Below are 20,927 nucleotides of genomic sequence, written 5' to 3' on the forward strand. Positions count from 1 at the left end.
GGGTGGGTATCTGGGGTCTCTCCCATCCTTGCCAGTTGTGAAGCTGCTGTCTTAGGCGTCTCTGGGTGCCTGGTAGCCCTTGTTTCTGTGGAGTTGCTGCCTCAGAGGGTGATGGACACTGAGCTTTGGAAGCTGAGGCCGGAGCATATCCCACATAGCTGTCCCAGCCTGCCAGCAGCAGCATGTGAGCGTTGCGGCTGGCCCGTGGCCTTGCCAGGATTCGCAGTCCCGTGTCTCCTATTCTCGCCGTGCTGGGGAGTGTGGGGCCTCATGCCCATCCCGCTGGCTGGCAATACTGGGCATCTTTTTCTTCACTCAGGTCTCGTGGTGGTGCCCTTCTGTAAAGGGCCTCTTTGGGTGTTGGCCTGTTTGTGTGTGATTTGCCTTTTGGCTGATCTGTGGGAGTTCGTTTTTGTGTGGATGTCTTCCGCCCCACACGTCTGCTTACAGCCGAGGGCCTGCTCTTCCCCGGCGTCTGGTTTCCAGCCTTTTATGAGTAGTGCTCTTTGTGTCCTGTTTAAGAAATATTTGTCTACCCCACATTCATGTTTTCTTCTAGAAGCTTGGCTATTTTAGCTTTTACATTTTAAGCCTGAGGCTTCTTGAATTAATTTTTACTTGTGGTCTGAGGTAGGGGCCAAAGTCCTTTTGTCTCCCCATGGAGACACATGTATTGAAATGAGGCCCTGACCCACTCAGGTGCGGGGTGCCCACGTCACTTGGGTGAGCAGATGTATGGGCTGTTCCCAGACTCTCCATCCTCACTGTTGACCCACTTGTCTGTGCCCTTCATTATTCCGGAATGCTTACTCTTCCAGATCACCTTAGAAACACTGGATCGGGTGCCCAGCCTCACCAGGGAACCAGCCTCCAAATCATAGAGTTGCATTTTCTTCTTATGATTTCAGCTACACACACAAGCACCTCAGATCCCCGGCCCCGCCTGCCTCCCTCCTGTTCTCAGCACCCGGGAGACCCACGCTCCATAACTTCCACATGCTGGCCAGGCACACCTGCTGTAGAAGTTTTCCTAAATTACTTTATAGTTTTTCTGGCTTTTCTTCTTTCTATGTTCCAACTGGTGTTTGCCGGTGTCTTGCAAGGCTTTTGGTTTTCACACGTCTTTGCTTCATAATCGGTTCTGGTTACCCCTCTGAAGTGAGTGGGTTTTTGTTGTGGGTTTTCCGTGGTTTTTGCAGATACCACTGTCCTTGGGGGGGCCGCACGAAGCTTGCTGAAGTTACCGGATTTGCTGTGTGGTCTTCGGAGGGGCTGTCCCAGGGTCTGGGAGTGGGGGGATGTCTGCTGTGGGTCTCTTTAGACAGCAGTGACCTGAGGGGTCCTTGAGGGCCTAGGCAGGATTCCTGGCCAGCCTGCCCCTCAGTAGCTGGCACAGGCAGAGTGGGTCCTGGGCCGATGACCCAGCTCAAAGGTTGGCACAGGTGCAAAGGGTCGTGGACCCGCCAAGGACGGCTGCACGTGGCCTCCCGGTGCCTCTGCCGGACGAGCTGAACTCGGCACTCCAGAGCGGGGCTGTGAAGTCCCACTGATACTTGTTTTTTGCAGCTGACATACAAAACACCAGTGGCTTCAGCTGAAGTAGATTTTTAAAAGTGTCATTTTATGGAGAGTTTTACTTTCCATCTTGTTGTTTATTAGGCTCTTAAAGGGAAAGCTTGTAATGCATCCATTGATTGAAATACCAATTGCATAGATGTGAGCACATAAAATACATAAAATAGTCCCAGCCCCTCATAATAGACCACGGTGTTTGTAATGGAGGCAGTGTAATTAGTACTGCCCCCTGCCACCCAGCCAGGCTGCAGAGGCGCCCCCGAATCCTTCTTATTCATTACTGGAGTGAGACGGGGCAGGGGTGGCCCTCGGAAGGAGCAGTGCCTGGTGAGGAGGTCCTCAGGTGTCACAGCAGAGCCTCCGCTCCACGAGTCAGCCTAGGGGCCCAGGGAGCCGGCTCTGCTCAGCCTCCACTGGACCAGCTGCACTCAAGGCTGTCCCTGTCCTCATGGGGTCCCCAAACAAGGCTGCTCTCCCCAAGGCTACATGGCTCTTTCCCCTCATGGCGCCTCTGGCCTCTGGTGCAGGGGTCTCAGCTCCCACCCAGGCCTATAACCCTGCCTGCCTGCTGGAGGTGTATCCTGGAAAACTGAGCAGCTGGCCAGTCTCTGCAGGCCCCCGTACTGGGACGTAGATGCTGTGGGGGTAACAGAGGGAGACTGGAGAGCCCATCTGGCCATGGCCCCGGAGCCCCTGCTGAACAGCAGCTTCTGCCCCAGGAGCTGGTGAGGGCCCCATGGTCTGGGTCCAGGGGTTTGGAGGACAGGGGGCCCGACTTGTGAGGAGTAAGTTAGAAGAGGGTCCTTTCTGTACGATCAGGTGGCCGTAGCCATCGTGAGGTCTGTGTGGCCACCACGTAGTCAGATTTCAGCCCTGGCAGCCACGGGCCCTTGGACACTTAGCCCTGGCCCTGAGATCGAGGGGGCAGAGTCCAGGAGCCGGGAGCCCGCCTAGCACCGCTACCACATGCCTCTGCTCTGGCCTGCCCGCCCCTCCCTGCCGGCCCAGCTTGGGCCTCTCCCCTGAGAGACTCTTCCTCCTCCAGAACCCAGGACATTCTGTAAGTGCCTGTCCAGTAGACCCACCTCTCCTGCATTGCCCCAGCCTGACGGGGCTGGGCCTCTCCAGGCGAGGGCCCCATGTAGCCTGGTCAACCCACTTGGGGGCCACAGCGGCTCAGCACCAGGAGAAGCCGGGAGGGAGGCTTCCAGCCAGCCCCACACGCGCACACCCATGGGCGCACACGCATGCTCGTCTCCCGAGCCAGCACTGTGATGGGGGCGTCAGCGTTTCCAGTGGAAAGCCCCACTTAAGCAGTTTAGTGCCTGTCACGGCGCGGCTCTGCCTGACCTACTTGGGGATTCGCTGCGGCGCCGCCTCCCCCGGCCGCTCCTCTTCTGCTGACTTTGCACTCCCCGCTCGGGCTCCAAGCTTCGAAAAATTGTGCTCCATTTCCTGAAAAATGCTTCCCCGGTTGTTTTCTCTGTGTCCCAGCTGGCCTGCCTGTCTACTGCGTGTCGCCACTGGCCTGGGCGACCTGGCCGGGGGCTGCTGGGTCCCCGGCCCACACACGGACACAACCCCAGCCGAGGAGGCCCTGAGGTCGTGTCCCCATGGCCCAGTGCCTGCTCCTGTGGTCCTGCCTCTTCAGGCTGCAAGGGCCAGGCCAAGACCTCGCTCAGCCCTTGACCTCTCTTGCCGTCATCATACTTGTGCCCCCGAGGGTCTTTCCACATCTGCATGTTGCACGTCCGTGTCCCCTCCGTAGCAGCCTGGTCATCATCCCGGGGAGACAGGGACAGCCTGGCCCTTCTCGGAGCTCTCAGGACATGTGTTCTGACCCTGCCTCCCTCCTTGAGCCCCGCTTCTCCCTTGGTTCTCAGAGAGCCCATCTCGCCCCAGCCCGCATTCCCAGCGCCTGGCCCTTGCTGCCTGAGCCCACTCCCTGCATATGCTGACCAAGCCGTGGCAGCCACCTCCCTGCCACAGGTCTCCTTCCTGAGTGTAACTAACCAGGGCCTCCTGACCCTTCCCCACCCCACACTCCTCCTAAGAAGTCCTGGGAGCCCCAGGGTGGCACACACTTGGGTGTGTTCTTGCAACACACATTTACAGAGTCCCCTGCGTGCCTGGCACATCCGCAGGGCCAGGGGTGTAGCAGTGGTCTCTGCAGATACAACCCCTGTGCTCAGCTTCCCCAGTAGTGTGACATCTGTGCTTGGCCTCAGGCCTGCCCTGGGATCTGGACAGAGGGACAGCATGTGCAAAGACCTGGCGCCAGGAGGGAGCATGGTGCTTTCCAGAAACCAGAACTTCCCAGGGGAACAGGAGTTCTAGGCTGGAGGGAGGCTGCATGGGAGCTGTGGCCAGCAGGACCTGAGTGCCTGGCCCCGCAGGGCCTCTGACGTGGTCATCTTGAGAACAAGGGGACCCACTACAGGGTCTTGACAGGGACTTGATCAGATGTGCAGTGTTCAAACCAACCGGCAGGGTGGGGTGGGTGCAGCCCCCCTTTCAGCTGTGAACCAGGGTGGAGACCCAGCTGGCTCAGTGTGGGCCTGGGGCTCTGTGTGGTATGTGCAGGGCCTGGACATTGTCTCAAAGCGAGGCTTCTGTCAGTGGTGAGGCTGAGGGCCCTGGGCGGGGGCTCCGAGTGGAGGCTGATGAGGCCCCTCATGGGGAGAACTGCCGACCGACACTGGCTGCGGGGCCTGCCTGTGGGAGCAGGAAGGCCGGCTGGGGCTGGCTCGTGTTTAACAGTCAAGACTGGAGCTGGATTGGCAGCAGCAGGCGGTGCGGGGTGACAACACGAGAGTCCTGGAGGGTCCCCACCGTCCCTCTCGGCCTTCGGTTTCCCTTCCAGGGTCTGATGTCCCCTCGCCGGCTCCACCATGTGGTGGCGCTTGGCAAGAAGAAAACTTCAAACCCCAGCCCTCCCTGCTGTGGAGCCGCTGGCAAGTCTGGAGGGTCTGGGAGCGACTCTCCCCTCTGCTGGCCTTGCCTGCCCTGCTCCTGGTCACCTGTCTGTTCCCAGGTCTTCTCCTCAAGCACAGACACAACCTCATGGAGTTCTCGGGGCTCCTGTGGGGTGGGATGTTGCTGAGGCTAGCATAGGAACTTTGGGAGGGTGGGGAGGGAAGGATGCTGAGGGGCTGCTGTGGGGAAGGAGCCCCTGGTTCCTGTCAGCGGCTCTCCTCCAGATGAGGGTCTGTGGTCCCACTGTGGTCTGTGTCAGCCTTTGTGCAGCCACTGGTCACACCACTGGGCCCGGGAGCTGGGTTGGGAGGATGCTCCAGAGAGGCCCGGCCTTCCCAGGGCTGCCTGCAGTCTGGCCTAGGCCTTGAACCCCTGGCCACATGACCCGAGGCCTTGGAAGACCCCCTTGTTGAACAAGCCGCAGGGCCTCAGGGAGGGTGTCCTGGGCAGCATGTGTCTGAAGGTGCTCTGGTACTAAGCAATCGGAAGACACCGCTTCCGGGCTTAAAAGCTGCCTGGCTGTGGCCTGGACCCGTGGTGCCACCAGTGTGTGTCCGGCCAGGGCATCCTGGGGGCTGGGCTGCTTCCCGGGTCTCTAGGGTGGAGGAGGCCTCCCCCAGTCCCCTCACCACCTGTGCCTGAGTCCAGAGAGCAGGCCCCTCCCTCAGCCTTCCCACCGTGCCAGTGTGCCAGTCACACTGCCAGGCCCAGCACTTTCTGATTGGTCTCGGAGCTGGGTCCCATGGCGTGGAGACACCGCAGGCAGCGCGCATGGCAGGGAGCAGGGCCTGAAAGGGCCTGGGTGCTCAGAGGGCTGGACTTGCCCGAGGAGCTGCATTGGTTTGTCAAATATGTTTCTGCTGAGCTGGGGCTTCTGCTGGGAGCGCAAGTGCTGAGGCCATCACCCTGGGGGCAGGCAGTGCACAGGGTCTGCTTGATGTGCATGCACTGCCCTGACTGCGAGGCCGCTGATCTGGTCCACGTGTGTGCGCATCTGTGCCCGGGAACAATGATGTGGCCTGGGGTGAGGCCCCTCTCAGCCTGCATGGTGCACGCGACATGGCAAGGGGGTGCTCTGACCTGCCACGGGCAGTGCCCTCAGGAAGTGGATAGAGTGTGTGTGTCCAGGGTTGGTCCTCAAAGTCCTTGCGTCGACCACTCGGTAGTCAAAGTCCTTGCGTTGACCACTTGCCTGGAGGCCTGGCAACTGGCAGGCTGTGCGTGGGCATGCCTTGTGGATGCCGGCAGGGGATGCACCGGGTCTGCCTTGTGGATGCCGGCAGGGGATGCACCGGGTTTGCCCTTGGGTTTTCAGGAAAACCAGGACCTCAGAGCGAGCTTCTCTTCCATCTTGCCCAGGCCCCCAGCACCACTGAAGTCCAGGGGACAGGTGAGAGGAGTCCCTGAGGGTGGAGAGTCAGAGGTCCACCTGGCCCCCACTGTTGCTACCTGTGCCTAGCAGCGCTGGCAGCACTCAGCAAGACTGAGGGGCCCAGGCTGAGGCAGGACAGGGGCTTTCAGAGACAGAAGGGCCTGGACTCAGCCCTCTGGGCACCTGCAGTGCCCCTCGCCAGCCTGGACAGCTTCTGGCCTGGAAGTTTCCGGGTGCTCCTAAAGCAGTACTGCACAGACAGCTGCTTTATACACCTACTTTTGTGGTGTGTGTGTCTTTCTCCCCATTACCGCTGCTTTTCATTTAAAATGTTATCTCCCCCTCCTGGCCTTTGTGCCCCCCCAGGGGGGAGAGGGGAGGCCCAGCCTCGCCCTGGTGTAGTCAAGGTTATGGTGATAAATCCTGGGGCATTGTCACTTCTATTCGGAGTAAATTGGCTGGCCGCTTTCGGGCTGAAGGAAAGATAATTTGCTGTAGTATTTCAAATGGATTAGAAATGGATTTGAAGGGAAAGTTCATGCCTCCCATTACAAAGGCGAGAAAGAAGACTATCTTAAGGCACTGTTCCCTCCCTGGCCTTCATTATCCACGCTTAATACCTTTCCTATTTTCCAGCGTTAATGAAATTTCCTGGCGGCGTGGGCCTGCCGGACGGACGGGAGAGGCCTTTAGATCTGCAGCTCCCGTCGCAGAAAAGGAATTACAGAGCCTTGCCGTGAGGGCAGACGCGCACTCCGGGTCCTTGGCCCTGCTATTATCTCATTAATTTCATCCCCCTTCTCAATGCAGTTCGTTTCCAAAGGCCGTCCTCTCCATTAGGGTCACAATTTACTGGAGTGCTGTGACACCCACGGCCATGAAAAGCTACAAGGCCCTCACCCCACACCCTCCCAGCACCCTCCTGCTGCAGGTTCCAAAGCCAGCCAGGCAGCCAGGGCGAGGGCAGGGGCGAGGGCAGGGGTGAGGGCAACCCCAGACAACTCTCCGTCACCCGCCAACCTGCGCAGGCCCGAGGTTCTGCCACAGCATCTTCCCAGGATTCAGCTTCTCGGAATGAGGCTGCTGGGCTAGGTGTGCTGAGCACCGGGAAGCACCCTCCCCTATTCCCAGGAGGCCCTGGGCTCCGAGGCAGTGGTGGGCAGTGGGAGGCTGGAAACATTCCCAAGCATGAAGAGCGGGCACAGAGCCTGGGACGGCTCAGCAGGGGCTGCCGCATCTCCATTCCACCCAAATCACTAACGTTCTCTGGGTGCTCTCACACTCTAGTAAGTGGTTTTTTTTTTAGGAGGGAGGAGAAGAGGACAAGCTAATTGTTCATGTTCATCCATAAGAATGAGCGGGGGCGGCCGGGCGCAGTGGCTCACACCTGTAATCCCAGCACTTTGGGAGGCCAAGGCAGGTGGACCACCTGAGGTCAGGAGTTCAAGACCAGCTTGGCCAGTGGGATGAAACCCCGTCTCTACTAAAAATACAAAAGTTAGCCGGGCGTGTTGGCGCATGCCTGTAAGCCCAGACACTCTGGAGGCTGAGGCAGGAGAATCTCTTGAACCCAGGAGGCGGAGGTTGCAGTGACCCGAGATCGCACCATTGCACTCTAGCCTGGGCCACAAAAGCAAAACTGTCTCAAAAAATAAAAATTAAAAAAAAAATGAGCAGGGGCATGGCCAGACCAAGCTCCTGAGACAGAGCTGAGAGGCAGCCCTGATGGGTGGGGTGGTCCTGGAATCTTCCAGTGCCTCCTGACCCCCAGAGGCCCTGCTGCCTCTGCCCCACTGGCCTTTCCTGGGCCTGGCCAGCTGTGGCTGCCCCTGGGGGAGGGGAGCAGGTGCTGCAGGCCCGGGCCTCGCCCTCCCTCCAGGTGCCTTTGGAGAGCCACACAGTCAGTGGGTGGTGGCCTGTCCCCATGTGAGCCTCAGTCAGGGGGACACTCCCGCAACCGAGTCCTCGCGTGCCTGGGTTCTGGGCCTCCCTCCCAGCCGTCCCCTCAGGGCGTCCTGGCTGGACCCAGGCGGAGCTGGGTTGGCTCTGCTACCTGCGTGTCCCTCCTGCTTTGTGGCGGCCAGGGTTGAACCCATCCTGTGCTGTGGGTAGGGTTGGGCATGCAGGAGTGGGTGCTTCCCGCAAGAGTGCAGCCTTACCATCTATTCACTGGAGCCTGTGGGGAGGCAAGGAGCTGGGGGCTCCCGGGAGCAAGTCCAGGCTGGCCCTGAGCGGCCTTTCTGGGGCAAGGACCACAGTTAGCTCTGGCCCCAGATGTATGATGGCCAGAGGCTCTGTGAGTGGCTGGTGCTGCAGTTGGGGGTGCACCCTGGCCACCAGCCCCCTCACCCTCCCAATGCCGCCCCAGCCCTGGGCTGGCATATGAAGGAGCAGCTGGCTGTGGGCGGTGAGACCCCTCAGGCCTGTGGGTACTGTGAGGCTGGTGCAGGGCCCTGGGCTCAGCCTGACTGTGGGATTTGGGGTCAAGCTGAGTGTCCCCCAGGCAGTGGCTGTAGCTCCTGTGGAAGGTCAGAACCTGCCTGTGAGCCCCCGGGACTGATGGGGTTCTCCAACCGAGAGGCTGGTGCAGGAGGTTCCGCCTGGCCTGGCCCTCCCTCCAGGCCTTGTGCCAGGATAAGCCGAAGGTGTGGGCCATGCACCTGCTGGGCCTGCAGGCACCTGGAGGCCAGGGCTGCACCGGGACCCCAGGGTCTGATGAGAGCCTGGAGGTCTGAGTCTGGCTGGCAGGATGCCTACCCTCCACCCTTCTGGCCCAGACAGTGCCCGGCCGGGGGTTGGGGAGCAGCTGGAGTGTGCCGGGCGCAGACAGGATGGGTGGGAGGTGGAGGCCAGCAGACCACTCAGCACTGCCAGGCCCCTTGGTGGGCTCTTTCCCGCCAAGATTGGTGTTTGTGAACTAGAATTTTAATTAAAGGAAACTGGGTTAAGTGCTCTGGCCTCAGTGCTTGTACTTACACTGCAGCTGCAATCCCCAGCGCCAGGCTCTCTCTGCTGCCATTCTCTCTCTATTGGGCCCTTGGAGGCCCCCGGCTGCTGAGAATTACCCCAGCTTGCAGGCAGAGGGACCGAGGCCCGGAGAGGTTGTGGGGCTGAGTGGTGGGGATGGCGGCTGAACCCGACAGCAGGGCTGCTCCGTCCCCAGTGCCACCAGGTCTGTTGGCTCCTCGTGGGTGGCTTTGACGGATATGCTGCCGTCCCCCTGCACCTGCCCCATCCAGCCAGACAAGCGAGCCCCACCTTCATGCTTGCTATAGGTCTGAGTCTAAGGGGCACCCCACCCTGGCCCAGACCAGCTGGAAAAGGGTCTCCTGCAGCTGTGGCAGAGTTGGGGAGCTCGGGTACTCCACAGCAGAGGCCTATGCAGCTGCAGGGCCATGGGGACTGGTGTGGCATGGAGAGCGTAGAACGGGGGCACAGCCCTGTGCCAGGCCTGAGCTGCCCGTCCTCGCCTCCCACTTGACTGGTCCCTCTGCCGCCTGTGTATCCATGGCTGCCCAAAAACGTCCTGCCCACGTTTGCTGCCCAGATTTGCCGGGGGCGCGGTACCCACCTCAGGAGTCATGGCATCATAAGCAGAGTGTGAGCCCATGTGGAATGAAGCTCAATTTGCATGAGCTGATCACTGCTGAAATGCACCCTGGCAGCCCTGTGCCCTGCAGAGGCCTATGCCAAGCCCTGAGCCCCCCACCTTGGGGGCTGCTTGCCCGCGGGTCTGCAGGGCTGTGGGTGTGGCTGGCAGCTGCAGGGAGGTGCCTCTGGAGTGCAGCTCAGGCCCCTCCTGTCTTACTCTTCCCCTAGGCTGTGGAGTATCTGGCAGGAGTGGGGGCTGCCAGGGCTCAGGGTCTGTTGGCCTAGGTCTCCTCCTCTAGCCAGGGTCATTGGCTCAGCTAACTCCAGGGGCTGTCGCGGCCTCTTCAGCCCTTGGACTTGCATTTCCCTCAACCTGCCTGGCCAGGGGTCTGTGAGGCTGTCGCTGTGCACTCTCAGTGCGGGGCTTTCTGAGCTGTGGATGAAGGGGAGGCAGGACAGGGTGGAGCTGACCCTATCGTGTCTGTGGTCCTGAAGGCCAGGGTGGTGTGTGCCGGGGCCGCTTTGGTAGAAATAGCCCCAGCCTTGAAGCAGACTCAAGGGAGCCTCAGCCCAGGTACCAAGGGCCAGGTGTGCTTCTCACCAGCACGTGGACACCTTGCAGCCCCTCTGCCCTGCAGCCCCAGGGACCCTTACCCCGCAGTGCACAGCCAGTTGGCCAGGGCGGGGTGGTTATGTCCACAGGAGAGGTGTGCACTGGAGGACACTGCTCCCTCACCGTGGCTCTTAGGGGCTCATGAGTTCCCAGCCTTGTGGGTGGGGTCGGGGGCACCACTTCCTGGGACTCCTTGTCAGTGTTCCCTGATGACAGCCAAAGCGTCCCTGAGGTGGGGGTCGGGGGCCAGAAGTCTCTTGGCAGCTGGGCCAGTGGCCTGTGGTCACCGCAGATGGAGTGTGTGCCCACCGCAGGTGCTGCTCCCTGTCCCCCTTGGGAGGTCAGGCCTGGGCTCGGCCCCTGGCACTGACCAGCAGAGCTGTAGTCTGTCCCACCGCAGGTGCTGCTCCCTGTCCGCCTCGGGAGGCCAGGCCTGGGCTCAGCCCCTGGCACTGACCATCAGAGCTGTAGTTTGTCCTGGGGCCAGGTTTGATGGGCATTTCCTGTCTCTGCAGGTCCCTGGTGCTGAACCGCCTGCGTCCAGTTGCCAGCGGGGGTGGGAAAGCCCAACCGGGCTCCCCTCGGTGGCGGAGCAAAGGGTACCGCTGCATCGGAGGGGTCCTGTACAAAGTATCTGCCAACAAACTCTCCAAGACCTCCGGCCAGCCCGGCGACGCGGGCAGCAAACCCCTTCTCCGCACAGGTGAGAGGTGAGGGCGGGGGCGCTGGGAGGTGACACCGTCCGGCCAGTGTGTGGTGGGCACTGCAGGCCCGACCCCCTAACCTCCAACATGCTGTGGCTACTCTGGGCCTTGGCTCAGGCCCCTGTCTTAGGGAGGAGGTCAGGGGCCTCATGCTCCTGGGGAGCCAGTCCAAACAAGCACTTCCCAAGTGGGTCACCTCCCAGCCTGGGAGTTAATTTCACTCTTCCATACACCCAGCGCCTTTGTAGCCATCCCTAGTGAGACTGACAGGGGAGCCGGAGAATGGAGGGTGCCAGGAGGCCGGCCTTTCGCTGGCATCCCCCGGGAAGGGCTCTGGAGTGGTGCCCGGTTCGTGTGACTGAGCGGCCCTTGATTTTCTGTGGGGTAGGGAAGAGTTGCTCACAAGCACCGTGTTTCGCTTTTGGAAAAAGGATGAGGCCAGGTACGGTAAACACGCCTGGGCGAGCGCACACCTGGGGCCGCGGTGCCCGTAATCGCATTGGCGACGCCTCGACAACTGTGTCTGGAGGCAGCCGGCGCCGCCACCTCGCACCCTCCCAGCCCAGGGAAACAGGCTCAGGAGAAGGAAATGCTTTGGATTTGCTTATCCTACAAATTAACTAGAAAAATATTTTGGTTTCAGTCCAATTTTACCCCTTCTTGTCCATCAAAAAAAAAAGGGTGGGGGAGATTGCAAGCGGTGTTGGGATTGCAGAGGCTGGGCCCCGCTGGCTCCCCGACCCGCCTGGGGCCTCGAGGGAGAACAGGTTCAGCCCTGGAGGAGGTGGACTCCGAGGGCAGGGTCTGTGGGGGTCAGAGGAGAGGCGGGAAGCGTCCTTCCCTGGAAGCCAGCCTCACTGGCCACCCTGCCTGGCTGTGTTCCTAGTGTTCATCTCCGGGCTCCAGGGGCTTCCAGGCTGTTTCCCGGGCAGGGTCGCTGGGGGCAGCATGGGGGCCCTGGCACCTGCCTCGCAGGGCTCTGAGCCACACTGTGGCTGGCCAGTGCCCCTGACCATGCCTGCAGGCTGGTGGCTGGGGCCGGGGGGCCTGGTGAACTGCGTGGGAATAAGTCCTCACTTGGTGAGGATCTGGTGAGAAGCCCTGGGTCCCTTCCTGGGCACTGTGTCACTCCTGTGTGTGCCTCCGCTTCCCCACCCGTACCTTGAGGGACTGGGCGGTGTGATTTGTGTGTGTGGCCTCATCTCTGCTACACCCAGGGTGCTCAGTGCAGGAGCTGACTGAGAACATGGGGGCCTTGGTGAGGCTCCGCCCCTGGGGGATGCTGCCGTGGGTTGGGGGACAGGCCCTCCTGTCACCCAGCAGGGCCTTCTCTGGTTACCTCTGACCCTCTGACTCCAGAGCTTCGTGGCTTGTGGGGCCCCACACACAGCTGTTTGTATCATGGAGGGCAGGGGCCTCGGGCTCATCTCCAACAGTCATTCCCTGAGTGAAGCATAAGCCCCTGGCCAATCTCTGGCACAGCAGGTCCCAGGTGCCTGCGGCCATCCACCTGCCACCAGCCATGTGGGCCAACAGGGAGCCTGAGCAGTGGAGCTCCCGGGGCCGGCAGCAGGCGCTCTGAGGACGTCGTGCTTGACCCCCCAGGGACAAAGCCATGAGGTGCCTCTCTGCTCATGCCGGGTGGTCCCACCTTTCTCCTGGGCCTCCTTGGCAGAGGCCAAGCCCCACGTTGGCTGGCACTGTCCTGAGAGCACTGACCCTGCAGGCACAGTCCTGGCACTGGCTTTCCTCTCTGGTCCTGAAGGCAGTGGACAGAGCATCCGGGCTGATCCCTCTGCCCAGGGAAGGGTGCCCCGAGCCCTCAGCTGCCTGCCTGGGTGGGAGGGTGCCCTGCACCTCCCACGGATGCTGCCTCTGACATCCCTAGTGCAGGGGGAGGCGCGGGCTGAACACGAGTGAAGATTCCTAGGGCCCACAGGCGTAGATTCGTAGACTCGTGTCCAGTCAGGCGGTCAGGGAGGCCTTTCTCATGAGCTGAAAACAGAGGAGCTCAGAAGGGCCAGGAGCAGCAAGAGCATCCCCAGGTGACCGTGCAGAGGCCTGGGCGGGAGCGTGCCGGGGTGTGAGACATTGCAGGACCCCATGCACAGCCAGCAGGGAGATGAGATGGGTTGGGGGCAGGCGGGGTCTGCCTGGCACCCCTGCACCCCCATTCAGAAAGCTCCCGGTAGTCATGATAATAGCATTGACCGAGGTTGATGGTTAAGTGGCCAAGACAGCAGCCATGGAGACCATGATGTCCCGACGTCCCCGAGAGCCCCGGGCAGCCAGGATAGGCAGCTGAGGCTGCTCCTGGCAGTCAGTCTGCAGGCCCTGCCCTGCTCTGCGGAAGCCGAAGCCAGGGAGGGGATGCCTGCTGCCCTTTCCAGAGCCAGAGTCCATCCCAGGGACCCACCCACTCAGGGAGTGGCCCCCACTACAGCAGCTGCATCCCACTCCCTGCACAGTGCCAAGGCTGGCCCCACCTCTTCACCCCAGGTCGCGGTGTGTCCTTGGGACTCTCCCCATACTGTGCGCTTGTGGAACCCACGGAGGGGCTTGTGGCTTGGGTCCGTCTCCCTGCACCGGGGTCCTTGGGTCGCCGGGATCCTGTGGTCCACTTATATTGGGCTGGGTGGGCCTGTTGGGGGAGGTGCACCTGCCACCCCGGCTCCTCCCATCCCTCAGTGTCCATGAGATGCCTGTGGCAGGCAGCAGGCAGGCAGCAGGTTTGCACTTGGCCCCTTCAGACACGGTGCCCACCACCAAACGGCCCAGGGTCTGAGCTTTGGGGAGGAGGGAGTGTATAGCCCTGGCCTGCTCAGCAGTGGGGAGGGGAGGGAGGGGCTGCCACACTCCTCCCTGGGAGGCTGCGGCGCTGCTGCGTCTCCCCCTTGGTGCCAAGTGCTGAGCTCCGCAGAAGCTTGCCTTCCCATTTACACACATGGCGGGCGCAGAGCCCCTGACATCACCACACTGTGAACAGTCTATCCCGGCCACCCTTGCTGACTGGCCCCTGCCTCTGCTGGCCCTTCCCTTGCCCCAGAGCCATCAGAGAGCCAGTGTGGTTCCCCCAGCCCTTCTGGGGCGCATCTCACCCCTGCACCAGTAGCAACTCAGAGCTCCCTCATTCGGCCTCAGCAACACAAGCAAGGAGGGTCTGGTGCACAGAGGCCAGTGGCAGGCAGGGGTCCTGGGGCCTCCTTCCTCCCACCCCTGCCCCTGGGGAGGCCCCGCCTTCCATCAAGTAGGGCTGCGGCCTCTGGTGTCCTGCTGGCCAGACTTGGTGGCAACTGTGGCAGTCCTGGGGCTGTGCAGAGCCCAGTGAGGCCGCACCCGCCCTTTGGGTCGACAGCCGAGGCCACAGCTCCAGCTGCCTGGGCCCCCACCGGCCCCGCCTCGCCATGAGGAAGGTAGATGGCTCCCAGCTGTGGGATACTGCTGACCAGCCCACTTAAGAGGAATAATAATTAAAGAAATAAATTTCCTCCCCTGGTGTCAGCAGAAATTTGACTTCAACAAGAAAGTGCAGCCTTCTTGGAAGGGGTGGGGGTGGTTGTCCTGGCTGAGCCCCCGGGCTCTGGGCCCGTGATGGCAGAGGACAGTGTGGCTTCTACCCCCAGCTTCCCCACTCCGTGAAGCCGAGCCCTCCCTTCCCGGCCCACCTGCCACCTGAAGGGCTGAGCTCCAGGGCCCCTCCCCACATACTCCTGTGTAGGCCTCCAGTGAGCATGGCCCATATATGGCCACCAAGAGCCTGACGGTCCCTGTGATGGGGCAGAGGCCCCAGTCTCTGGCCACAAGGCTGGCCTTGGCACCTGTGGTTGTGGCCCTCCCTGCTGCGGGCCAGCTGCTGCGTGTTCCTGGCACGTCCGGCCTCTGCACCTCCCCTGCTCGCCACCTGCCCTCCCTCCCTGGGGTGACAAAGGCCCTGTCTGAGAGCCCCCGCCCCACATTGCCTCTCCTGGGGCGCCCTCTGCCACTGGCCGCCTTCTCCCAAGGATGCAGCTTCCATGTACCAGACGGACGTGCCCTGGAGGGCCTGGTGGGCACGCTGTGAGCAGACCAGGGCTTGGCGCGGCCCTGCCTGACTTCCTGGGAGAGGGCTGGCCTGGGAATTGGGGCTGCCTGCGTGCGCCGCTCATCATGGATGTTGTCCCTTGGGCCAGGCAGCAGCTGTCCAGTGGGTGCTGGCCGGAGCAGGGACTGGAGGTGCTGAGGAACCTCTGACTTCAGGGCCTCTATCCCGCTTGCCTTGCAGGGCCTGACATCCAGCGGTGCCCAGAGGAGCCTGGCCCAGAGCCGGCACTGGGGCACCGAGCAGGGGGTGGGGCTGGCGGGAGCCGTGTCTATTCTGGGAAGATCCCGGGGAAGTGAAAGTTCTCTGGAATGCACGGCGCCTTCTGCTGTTGAGTTGCTGGGGGTTATTCAGTTGAACTTTTTAGCACCTCTCAGGCAGCCCCTGCCTCTTTTCCAGCCAGCTATTTTATGTGCATTTTTTAACACTGCAAAGCATTTGAAAAAGTGCCTCCTGTTCTTGTCAGAACTCCTGTCGTGAGCCTCACACTGGGAATTTTTTTTTTTTTTTTTGAGACAGAGTTTCGCTCTTGTAGCCCAGGCTGGAGTGCAATGGCGCAATCTCGGCTCACAGCAACCTCCGCCTCCCGGGTTCAAGCCATTCTCCTGCCTCAGCCTCCGGAGCAGCTGGGATTACAGACATGTGCCACCACACCCAGCTAATTTTGTATTTTCAGTAGAGACGGGATTTTTCCATGTTGGTCATGGCTGGTTTCGAACTCTGGACCTCAGGTGATCTGCCTGCCTCTTCCTCCCAGAGTGCTGGGATTACAGGCATGAGCCACCGCGCCTGGCCGACACACTGGCATGTTTTTTAAATAGCACAAAGTGGAAAGGGAAGTAACCCCCCCCCGTTGCACCCCAGTCCTGCCAGGCGGGCATGTGATGCCGGCATGTCCCTGGCTGGGAGCGGATGGCGTCACAGTGTCACCGGCAGCCTGGGCAAGAGCCTGGGAACCAGCAGTGTCAACAGGCTGCCGCATTGCCGCGTCCCTCACCACAGTCTGGCAGGTGCGAGGGCATGCCCGTGCTGCCTGGACGGGACCCTGCTGCCCACCCGGGGACAAGGGTCCCAGCCTGAGAACAGAAGCTGCCCTGAGCTCGCCGCCCACATTGATCCCCCCCGCCCCAAGACCCTCATCACCCTCCCTTTGCCCTTGGCCTCCGCACACTCCCCAGGTTTCTACCTTCCTCAGTGCCTCCTTTCCTGCCCCCAGGCACCATTACTAGCTCCTGCTTCTGCGCCTGCAGGGCTCACTTGCCACTCAGCTCTGGAGCTGCCCTTTTGAAACTTGAGATGGTCTGAGAGTGGGGACACTAGGCAGGGTCCCTGAGGGCGAAGGGCAGCAGCACCATTGACCCCAGCCAGGGAGCACCGGGCTGGATGCAAAGCACAAAGCGAGGAGTGTGGGGGCTCCAGCCTGAGGGTGCAAAGGAGAAGACGGCTTGGGTCCTCGGGTGGGAGCCTGTGGCTGCTGGGCCATCTGGGGAGTGAGGACGAGGCTGCTCTCCAGTGCTCAGAGTGGGGCAGGGCTGGCTATTTGGGGCTGGGCAGCTTTGGGACGTCCCTTTTTAAAGCAGGATGGCTTTGTCGCCACCTCAGGTCCCCAGAATTTCTGAGTGATGTCACCTCTGCCTCTTAACTGCAGTGTCCATTTCAGCATTTGCCCTGGAGGAAATTGGATCTGGTCTGGGCAGGATCATGCGCGTATTTGAGGAACCCGGGAAAGCCGCCCTCAGCAGGCTCGCCCTGCCCTGCCCACCCCATGATCCTGGGTGACCTCTGTCTGTAAAAGGCAGGCAGGACTGTGTCACCGGAGTAGACCCTCCTCCTCCAGGTGGCACCCCCTCCCCGCCTCATCCCCTTGGCTCTCAGGCCTCGCAGCACTCGGCCATGTCCAGTCCCAAAGTCCATTCCCTTCCTGCCACCGCTGCCCTCTCAGGCCGTGGTGTGCAGTTTCAGAAAGGCTGGGGTGGTCCTTATGCTCAGGGTTTTGAGGAGTATCTGATGAGGCACCTCTGAAATTTAGAGTAATAGGCACTAGCCAAGATCTGCTAGGGCCAGCCCAGGGCCTCAGGGACAGGTGCCCTTCCCCCAGGAGCCCACAGCTGCAGTGGGCAGTCGGGCAGATGCCTCCGCCGAGTGGGCTTTGCCCCCACACCTCTGCTGCATTTCTTTAGTTTTACAGTCCTCTAAAAATCAGAAACTGCTCTTGCTCCTAAAAGGCCAGACCGGCCGGGCGCGGTGGCTCACGCCTGTAATCCCAGCACTTTGGGAGGCCGAGACGGGCGGATCACGAGGTCAGGAGATCGAGACCATCCTGGGTAACACAGTGAAACCCCGTCTCTACTAAAAATACAAAAACTTAGCCGGGCGAGGTGGCAGGCGCCTGTAGTCCCAGCTACTCGGGAGGCTGAGGCAGGAGAATGGCGTGAACCCGGGAGGCGGAGCTTGCAGTGAGCTGAGATCCGGCCACTGCACTCCAGCCTGGGTGACAGAGCCAGACTCCGTCTCAAAAAAAATAAATAAATAAAAATAAAAATAAAAATACAAAAATTAGCCGGGCGCGGTGGCGGGCGCCTGTAGTCCCAGCCACACGGGAGGCTGAGGCAGGAGAATGGCGTGAACCCGGGAGGCGGAGCTTGCAGTGAGTGGAGATCGCGCCACCGCACTCCAGCCTGGGAGACAGAGCGAGACTCTTGTCTCAAAAAAAAAAAAAAAAAAAAAGCCCAGACCATGTGTGCCCCATGGGCCATATTCATGCCCTGGTCTAAGCGACCCTGCAGGTCCCCCACAAGCCCCAGCCCAGGCTCTGGCAGAGGGAGGTGCTGCTGTTAGCAGCTGTTCTGTTTACAGGGCAGCTTCCTGGGTAGCCGGGGCTGAGGAGAGAGCCAGGAGCAGTGTCCATTGGCCAGTCACTGCCTCGGCCCAGGATGGGCACCCAGGGACATGAGGAAGCCAGCAGGGGGGTTCCAGCCAGCAGAGTGTGGCCCTGGGGAGCCTGACCAGGGAGGCCACAGGGACAGGCGGGCGGCTCCAGCCCACGTGGCCAGGCCCTCCGCGGGTGCTGCCTGGCTTTGCTGGCTCTGAGGGCAGGGACAGGAGCCCTTCCTGGACCCTACCCTGGAGAAGAGCCAGACACAGGGCCCAGCAGCTCCCCACTCTCAGGTGCTGTGTCCCCAGAGGGGCCTGGCAGGGCCCAGGGCGTCTGAACCACTGTAGGGAGGGGAGCTCTGGGCAGTTTCCTGGAGGGGAGGCTTTGCCTGAGCTGAGGGCTGGGACCCCTGAGGGCCTTGACTAAGGGGGTTAGCAGGGAAAGGGCCTGTGGGCAAGGCTGTGGCCTGCTATGACCCGTGCCTCTCTCCCCAACAGGCCGGCTGGATCCTGCAGGCAGCTGTAGCCGTTCCCTGGCCAGGTACTGCCTTCGGGCTGGGCAGTGGGTGGGGCTCCCTGCTTGCCTTCGGGCTCACGCACCTCTCTCCCTGTCCGCAGCCGGGCCGTGCAGCGCAGCCTGGCCATCATCCGGCAGGCACGGCAGCGGAGGGAGAAGAGGAAGGAGTACTGCATGTACTACAACCGCTTCGGCAGGTGCAACCGCGGCGAGCGCTGCCCTTACATCCATGACCCTGAGAAGGTGGCCGTGTGCACCAGGTGCCCTCCTGCCCTCACCTGGGGGAGGTTCTGTGCTGGGCCCTGCCCGTGGTCCCTGCTGGCTCTTCCTCACACCCTTTTCTCCTGGTGCTGCAGGTTTGTCCGGGGCACCTGCAAGAAAACGGATGGGACCTGCCCCTTCTCCCACCATGTGTCCAAGGAGAAGGTGAGTGCGGCGCTGGTGGCCCTGTTCCTGTGCACCTTTCTCTGGGGCCTTGGCCACCTGGCCTCTGGGCAGATGGTGCCCACAGCTTTCCCTGGGCTTGGGACATGCAGATCCCTGCCCTGGCGTCCTTAGAGTCTGCTGTACCGCCTCTACCCCACTGCAGGTTTTGCACCTGGGCTGCCCAGGAAAGCAGCACTGATGGGGTCCCCGCTCACCATGCACAGGGGTCTCTTTTCCCTTCTCCTGACAGCACCAGGCCTCACCAGATCCCCAGGCCTCCCTTACACATGCCCAGGGGAATGTGGTCCCATAGGTGCCCCTGTGGACCCAGGGCCGAGGCCTCAGGGCCTCTTCAGACTGGGGTTGGCAGGAGCGGGGAAGCTGTATGTGAGGGGCTGGGTGGGGAGGCTGCCTGGGCAGAAGGCAGGAGGGAGGGGCTGGAGGGGAAACAGCTGGACTCCTGGCTCATGCGGTTGTCCCCGCCTAAAACCCCACAGACTTGCTTTGAGCCAAGGTGGGTCCCCTGCTGGGAAGAAGCAAGAGCGCCCCGGGGCTGGGGTCAGGGGTCAGTGCTGGCGGGGACACATGTAGCTCTTGTGCCCTGGACTCAGCCACGGTGTGACCACAGCATGCGAGTGGAGTGAGGGCTGCCTCGGATGAGGGAGGCGGTGTTGGGCAGGGGTGCTGCTGCCGCAACAGCTTTTCCCCTTGAGGAACTTGAAAAGAATCAGCATTTTTCTCCCTAATAGAGCTTCGGAACTCTGTTGTGAGCAATTTGGAAATTCACGTCGAGTTTCGGGTTCATTAGCTCCCAGCTCCAAAGCCAGAGCACATTCCAAGCTGTCTAATGTGGACGCCCCGCACCAGTGCCCTGAATTAATGTTATTGTTATTTGTGTGGACGTGGCGGGGTGCAAACAAGGTTAATTGAAATGAGAATGCAGTTTCCTCTTGATAACAGCCCCGCTCTGACAGCCAGGAGGAGCTCCGTTTGCTGTAGAGTTGGCTTTATCATCCCTTTTTATTAGAGCTAATTTGGGCTCTATATCAAAAACCACATTAAGGGAATTGTCTACAGCCCACCACCGCCAGCCCCAAACGGGCCCCCAGCCCCTCTCCCCTCTGCGACTGCAGTTAAAAGACAATTAGAAATAAACTCCCGCTCGTTAAATCACCCTTTGTTTCTTTGCCTTCTCCCTCCCTCCCTCTCAGCCCTGGCCGCTGGCTCTCTGGACCCCTTCTTCCCTCCTTGGCCTTAGACAAGTTCCTCTCCCATCCCCAACCTCGCCCCAGAAAAGTGACTTTTTAAAGCCTCTGGATCTGCCCAGATCCCCCAGGGCTCCTCAGGCCCCAGCAGCTCTGAGCAGGCTGGAAAGGGGAGGGGGACGGGGGTAGTGGGAGCCGGGAGGGTAGTCTGACCCAGGAGGGAGCAAGGCCCTGGGAGGGGAGTGGGAATAGCCTGGGGCAAGGCTGGAGACCCCGGGGTGCTGGCAGGGGCTCTGTGGGGGCTCCATGCTGAGGCCAGATGGTGACATCTTTGTTCTGGACTCCCAGGCAGCCCAGGAGGAGCCTGTGGTGGCCCACAAGGGGCAGGGAGATGTCTCCTGGAGACGGCAGGAGACCCCCTTGCTTCCCTCCCTGGGTGGCCCTAGCCCAGCCATTGCTCCTCAGGCCTGAGGTTCCCCCAAATGGGAGGAAAGTTGCATTGCTTCCCTCTCCCAGCCCAGTGGTGATAACAAGCACTGACTGTGGCCAGTGGCCCTGTGCTGGGGAGGAGTACACTGCTGGACCCCTCCTGCTGACAGCCTTGGCCTCCACGGTGCTGGCCTGCAGCCAGTGCCACGCCAAGCCTGCTTTCAGGTAGCTCCTGCCCACCTAGAGCCCAGGGACACTGCCTGTGGCCCACAGGTCAGGTGCCTGGAGAGCCCTCTGTTGGGTGCTGGCCTATGGCTTGTCCTCCCACCTAGACACTGGTCCCCATGACCTGAGAGGCTCCAAGGGCAGGTGACCACAGGCTAGTGGTTGGGAGCCCTGGTTGCCATCTTGCCCTGGACGGTGGGCAGGCTCAGAACAGGTGAGGGACTCAGAGGAGGGTGCCCCTGAGGCTGAGCCACAGGGCTGCTCCATGCCTCCTCTGGACAGAGCAAGGGCAGGGGTGTGGCTCACTTGGGAAGGCGGGGGCCCACTTCTGAGCAGCAGCCT

At 61.3% G+C, this 20,927-nt stretch overlaps 1 protein-coding gene across 2 annotated transcripts in view; it reads left to right on the forward strand.

Annotated features, from left to right (window-relative positions):
* The window catches only part of ZC3H3 (zinc finger CCCH-type containing 3), a 106,382-nt gene that overhangs the window by 53,526 nt on the left and 31,929 nt on the right, over window positions 1-20,927 (forward strand). For both annotated transcript variants that reach the window (XM_050801005.1, XM_050801007.1), the window contains exons 5-8: window positions 10,643-10,830; window positions 18,282-18,324; window positions 18,402-18,560; window positions 18,657-18,726. In XM_050801005.1, the coding sequence (XP_050656962.1) occupies window positions 10,643-10,830; window positions 18,282-18,324; window positions 18,402-18,560; window positions 18,657-18,726 (460 nt within the window). The remainder of the gene's footprint in view (window positions 1-10,642; window positions 10,831-18,281; window positions 18,325-18,401; window positions 18,561-18,656; window positions 18,727-20,927) is intronic.

This window comes from Macaca thibetana, chromosome 8 (assembly GCF_024542745.1).
Source record: "Macaca thibetana thibetana isolate TM-01 chromosome 8, ASM2454274v1, whole genome shotgun sequence".
NCBI lineage: Eukaryota > Metazoa > Chordata > Mammalia > Primates > Cercopithecidae > Macaca > Macaca thibetana.